We start from the raw sequence: 6873 nt of genomic DNA, 5'->3' as shown, positions 1-6873 counted from the left end.
TAATTCCTCAGTGACGTTCTCCCCTCCAACTTTCTAAACGTGCTGCTAGCATTGTTGATATAATTTTCTTACGCCTTTTCCATTGGCTTATGCTCTGGGTTACTAAATACCTAAAGGCATAAGTAACAAAATATTATATTTACTATCACCCAATGCAACATTTTTAATGATATTCTGTTTCGGCAATGACAACCTAAATCATTATGTGGTTAAAAACTGACACCGGTCCTAGAATTACTTAGTATTTGAAAGTTCCAAGTAACAACGCGCGGGAAATCGTTGCTATTAGCCATTTTCAACTTTTGATGAACGAGCCCAGAAAATTCAAACACTTTCACAAGTATCAGAAGAAAATTAACTTCTGCAAATATAAATAACGCTTACTTTGGGAAAATAATCATGTATTATTGAATCGGAAGTGAAATATCTGAATAATAAACACTCGCTTCATTCTTTAAAGGGAATATAACCTCTGGTATTTTGGTCGCCCTCCAACGGTTTCGCTGTTGGCCGCTTCCTCCTATGGCTTTAGAGGCATCGGCGCTGCTTAGTGGTTTACTTGAGAGGTAATCCTTAAAATTGTGGGGTTATATTCCCTTTAGAGTACTTCTTTTTGAATTGGAAACATAAATGGGTTTACGATAGTTACTATCGCCATCAAACTAACCTGGCATTTATCGGCGAAGAGTTTAGGAAGGGAAGAGTCTCCCCTTCCAAAACTTTCGATTACACAATCATTGTCACAGATTTTCCTTCGCAGAAATTGTTTAGTGTCATACTTATTCGTACTATGCGATTTATTATATAAGTAATATCGTGAGCTAAGGAAATTTCACACAAAACAAGGGCAAAGATACAGAAGCTAAACGTTTTTTGTTAGGATACAGTATATTTTCTTTTTGCTATAATTATTTCATACACATTCCTTAAAGAGGGAAACACTTCAAGATAATGCTTCATGAAACATTTTAGCGCCTTCTCTCAAACAGTGCAAAGGTTTCAGGGCTTACGGGCAAACATTTTCCGGGAATGCCAAATAAATTTGTAAATTTGACCAAATCAAATAGTAAAAATTTTAAAATAAAATACTCGGTTTTCTGAAATTCATTATTTGGTATTCCATAAAATTAATAACAAAACTTCGATCCGCCGGTGGGAATTGTAAACCCGAAATTTAACGTCATAATTTAGTCGTATCAAATAGTGGCAATATCTTATACGTGACCTACTTCAAGCTCGTTTGACGTCAACTCCGCACTCTAAACATAGTCACCCTAAAAATTTAGCTGTGTCCAGAAAACTGTTGGTGAGAGACAAAGCCGGTCTTTCGGCAAGGCGAACGAGGTGACCGCCTAGGGTCCCGCGGTAAGCGCTGCCTTCAGGGGCCCTGAGACGATTCAATGATTCGAATTTGATTCCGGGTAAGCTTTTATGATTCGAACTCGATTCCAGATTCGATGATGATTCTTTGATTCCGAAAAAAATTAAGATTATCGGTCAGATTCCTGTGATTTGGAATATGGGAATCATGTATATAGCAATTTTATGAATTTGTTCACCGAGCGAGCGAACCCTATTTGTTTAGAACATTTCCTCGGCCAATTTGTTATGGGGGGAAAGGGGCCCCGCACGCCCTAACGCCGGCCCTGGTAAGAGAAAACAATTTATCGAAGGTAGAAATCAGCTCCGACTAAATATGCCCACCGATTACCATAAAATGTCTCAGTGAAATAAAAAAAAGTGGGGCCAAGATAAACCTTTCCTTCGCTTAGCCATTATTACAAATAGGAAATTTTAATGTTGAATGGTTTTGTTTTGAGCCTGAGGGGGCCCTTTTCGAACTCGGGGCCCTGGGCCCTGGCCCAACGGGCCCAATGGGAAAGACGGCACTGCTTAGATATTTATTAGGTAGTATTTTATAACAATAACACTTGGATTATTTTAATCCGCCGTGTTTTGAAATACTTACACTCGGTAGCAGACGACATACCGAGAATAAAAACAAGGATTTAACATTGTGCTATATCATCCTAGCAAAAACAGTGTTCCTTCCCCTCTTACCGTAACGAACACTTTATGGAAAGGTCTATTTAACGAACTCTATCCATTTTGCGATAAGACTCCCGCTACGGCCAATTTTTTGACGACACCTATCAACGAATTGGCTGTAAATTCGAAGAGCAGACATTAAAGAGTCGTTATCTGGTGGGGAAAATTGTATTAGGAGTACTTCCAGCCATTTTAACGGCGTTGTTCTCTTTAATGTCTCAGGCGAAAGTGCCTTCTTTCGGCGCAGTAGTGACATCTCTCGTTGTGCACTCTGGTTTAATTATCTGCAATTATTCCGCTCAGAGGTGGCGGCACTGCACAGCGCACAAACCCAAAAATGGAGACGAACATCGCCCGCCCGCTTTTCCCTCCCAGTTTGGCGGGAAAGAGGTACGCTCGGCTGTCCTTTTGTCTATAACTCACATGCACTTCGACTTGCCTGTTTTCTAGGAGGACCACCAAATTCTTAGCCTACCCGCTTAACGCGCGCGCCGCTACTGTCAGTATAATCACGAAAATAATGCCTTTGCTAAGTTGCGAGTTAGTGTAGACCGATCCACAAATAATTAAAACAGATATAAACACGTAAAAAAATAGCTTATATTTAAACACTTGTAGATGGCACCAATTAAACCTTTTTGGTCCAAAGGAATAAATAATTAGGGTCAATGGAGGTAAGTGTGATAAAATGTTTTTTGGAGTTTACATGAAATTACTCCTAAACTAAAAATAGCATCCTATTAACAATTAGTACCATTAATATGGCCACTTTATCCTGCACAACTACGCAATCAAATTTAATATCAAATAAATAGTTATTTAAATATTAATTATTTAATTTAACTCTGTTACTGATCACATTTACCCCCAAAATGTGGGTCAAATTGTGATAGAAGGGTGGGGTAATTGTGATAACGCAAAATCCTTGACCAATCGCAATGAAATAACATACAGAGGTTAAATATGGTGTCCTAATTAAGCTAAACTTAAGTACCCAGATGCTTATATAACTAGCTAAAGCTTATTCTTTCCTTTTTTAGTAAGTTTACATCAAGAAAATTATCAAACGTTGTTTTATAAACCCAAAATTATTTTACCAAAATTTAACATTGATTAACTGACCACACGTACCCCTCACTGCAAATTTAGAACGAGTTGTTCGAGATTAAATTTGTAAAACCTTAAATCATTAGCAAAAACAAATTACCCAGCACATAAAAAGATAAGCAGACTACAAAATACCAAAATATGAAACCGGTTTGCCTGTTAGGAAAAAAAATCACAAAACGTTTCTTTTGGACATAAAATCTCCAAACACAATTAGAAGAGTATAACGTTTTTTCAAATAAAAGTTTTAAAAACTAAATTTTGTATATTTTAATATGGAAAATATACAAAATGTGTATAATTAATTATATTTCAATATCCATTCATCAAATATTTTAATATAATAATATTTGGGGAAATAATAGGGGTGATCACATTTAGCCGCTGATCACACTTACCTCAATTGACCATACTGATATACTGAAAATGAAAGCGACTTCTTAAACTATTATACGATATGTAAATCCATAAATGAATTTCCCCTTGGGAAAATTTCGGCATAAATTAAATTTAATCGGCGTCACTTTCGGCCCTTTCCGGTAGTTAGAAATGGGCCATTTTCACTTTCACTAACGACCTCGAAGAAATTCCACGGGGAACATGTATTAATCATCAGACCCGTAATCCGAAATTTTTTGTTAAGGGGGCAGTAACTTTTTGTAAAGGGGCACATTTTTTTCGTTACCTTATTTCGAAAATTAACATAAGTAGCACCGTGAAATGTTTTTGGTGTACAACAAAAAAACCTTGCTTTCTGAAGCAGACCATTCTACAACTTGCATTTTATTAAGAAATAGTGAACTACATGTATAAATAACGATCTAAGCCTTAGACAAAAACAAGTGGTTCAAAATGAAAATTTCAACGAATAGAAGTTTAAAAAACTAATAAAGATGAAGAGGTAGATAATATTCTTTGAGGGGGAATGGATTAAATTGAGGGGGCAGGTGGGGGCATATAAAATTTTATTTGAAGGGGCAAATTTAACTTTTGAAGTTGCCCCCCCCCGTGGCTACGGGCCTGTAAATCATCCAATAACAGTTCAACAATCAAAAGAAACTGCTTTTAATAACGGATTACATGAAAACATATTTTCATTCCTAAGCTGCGGTGTCAGGGCTAGAGTGGGGTGGCGGAGTAATTAGCCCTTTCGTCTCGCAGCCAGAGGAGCAGGGTTCTATTCCAACTTGTGGCACTGGGTGAAAACTTGGAACCCCTCCTTCTGCGTAGAGTTTGCAGGTTCTCTCCCCACTGGAGTTGTTCGGTTTCCCCTTTCCACCCTCCAAACGCTGTTTGGTTGGATTGTATTGGAATAATATTTTGTTCCTTTGTGGCCTGAGGATAGGTTTTTCAAAGCATTTATTAATTAATTAGCCGTTACGCAACAACTGCTGTTTACAATCCTTTGGATAAATGTATACCAAGTACCCGTATTAAACAATTTGGTGGCGATATAATTATCGTTTTGATGTAAAAGATACTTAATCAATACTTTTCTGTAGTTTGGATAATCTACACTCCGAATTGGGTTCTAAAGGACTGATCGGAAGAAAAAACCTTTCATTTTGTTCAAAATAAAACTGAATACTTTGCTAAGAAAAAAAGCAAACAATTTCTTTCAATTTATGAACAATGTCTGAAAAAATAAAAAACGGCAAAACGTGTTGGAATATGTCTTAAGTAGTTCGGATCAAATAAAAATATGAGATTAAAATGACAGAAAAACCACTTATTTCGTATGTTGGGTCCTTAAAATTTACGTTAAGTTTTGTTCTTCAGAACCGCATTCAGTGTTCGTGTTTAAGACACCCTGGTTGTTATCCCCATTTGGCCGATATCTCAATTCTTCTAATTTGACAACTGACGGAATACCCACAAGCTCCATGAAGTCATAAATAAGCTCTTTTTTGATGGCACTGACATCGACTGAGAGACATTCAGTGCCAAGGACCATTTCCTTCTTAACGGGTAGGGTCCCGGTTGGGTGCGCGTCAGAGCCGGGAACTTTGGGTTGTACGACGTAAGCGGGGACGGTGTTTTCGGTGCAAGATTGAAATTGTTCATTTGTGACGCGTCGTAGCTGCACCGAGCAAGACCTAACTCCCCATTGACGGCACAGGCTCTTGATCAGCCGTGGTCGTGAAGATTGGTTTGCAGAAAGACCATGGATTCGAAGGTGATCTCGGAGGTTTATTTTCGTGGCGAGGTTCTGGTCGAAAATTGGACACTTGTGTGACCCTGCCCTCAGAGCGTGACGCGATTTACCGTGGTGAATAAAATTTATCTGGTATCTGCCCTGGAATCCGCGCCATGTACATCCAGCAGGTTCCTCTCTCGAGTGGGTTCTTTGGTGGGAAATCAAATTGGATTTTCGTGCAGATGCGTAATTACATTGGTCACATTGAAACGGTTTCTCCCCCGTGTGGGTTCTTTTGTGAGCATTCAAATACTTCTTGAACGCAGATGCGTAACTGCACTGGTCACATTGAAAGGGTTTTTCACCCGTATGAGTTCTTTTGTGGGAAATCAAATCGCGTTTTCGTGAAGATGCGTATTTACATTGGTCACAGTGAAAGGGTTTTTCGCCCGTGTGAGTTTTTGTGTGTGAAATCAAATGGGTTTTCCGTGCAAATGCGTAACTACATTGGTCACATTGAAAGGGTTTTTCGCCCGTATGAGATCTTTCGTGGTAAATCAAATGGGTTTTATGTGCAGATGCGTAACTACATTGGTCACATTGAAAGGGTTTTTCGCCAGTGTGAGTTCTTTTGTGGGAAATCAAATCGGGTTTTCTTGCAGATGCGTAACTACATTGGTCACACTGAAAGGGTTTTTCACCCGTGTGAGTTCTTTTGTGAGAAATCAAATCGCGTTTCCGTGAAGATGCGTATTTACATTGGTCACAGTGAAAGGGTTTTTCGCCCGTGTGAGTTTTTGTGTGTGAAATCAAATGGGTTTTCCGTGCAAATGCGTAACTACATTGGTCACATTGAAAGGGTTTTTCGCCCGTATGAGATCTTTCGTGGTAAATCAAATGGGTTTTATGTGCAGATGCGTAACTACATTGGTCACATTGAAAGGGTTTTTCGCCAGTGTGAGTTCTTTTGTGGGAAATCAAATCGGGTTTTCTTGCAGATGCGTAACTACATTGGTCACACTGAAAGGGTTTTTCACCCGTGTGAGTTCTTTTGTGAGAAATCAAATCGCGTTTCCGTGAAGATGCGTATTTACATTGGTCACAGTGAAAGGGTTTTTCGCCCGTGTGAGTTTTTTTGTGTGAAATCAAATGGGTTTTATGTGCAAATGCGTAATTACATTGGTCACATTGAAAAGGTTTTTCGCCTGTATGTTTTCTTTTGTGAACATTTAAATGGCCCTTTTGGTTCGTGGCATAGACGCACTCAGTGCACTTGTGTTTCTTCAATTCTCCGCTGCTCATTTTGCTAGTTTCAAGCTTGAAGTTCTCTGCGAAGTCTCTTTTGGTTGAGGAATCTGTCTCGCTGCTACGATTGGGAGGGTTTGTAGCGTTGCTTTCAAGGCCTGAACAAAATCAAATTCCAAGATTAGCAATCACGAAATGGATTCGGCGGCCACCCGTTCTGAAAGTGACGAATGAAATAAAATATTGTTGACTAACATCATAGGAACCAGGGATATGCCTCGGAAATTTAAGGGCAAATACAGGGGTGGGCAAACATTGTGAGCGTTCATTTTTTA

General features: G+C 38.7%; 1 protein-coding gene across 1 annotated transcript; it reads right to left on the bottom strand.

The window, feature by feature from the left end:
- Positions 1-4912: 4912 nt before the first annotated feature.
- On the bottom strand, positions 4913-6523 carry LOC149951408 (uncharacterized; the record flags this gene model as incomplete). The annotated part of the gene is made up of 1 exon (XM_090169554.1): positions 4913-6523. A coding segment is annotated over one exon (1611 nt), but the record flags the coding sequence as incomplete, so codon positions are not given.
- Positions 6524-6873: the final 350 nt, after the last annotated feature.

The sequence above is a fragment of the Leiobunum rupestre genome, chromosome 3 (genome assembly GCF_980474605.1).
Source record: "Leiobunum rupestre chromosome 3, qqLeiRupe1.1.hap1, whole genome shotgun sequence".
Classification (NCBI taxonomy): Eukaryota; Metazoa; Arthropoda; class Arachnida; order Opiliones; family Sclerosomatidae; genus Leiobunum; species Leiobunum rupestre.
Note: the sequence above shows the minus strand (reverse complement) of the source record. Positions and strands in the feature narration are given on the sequence as shown.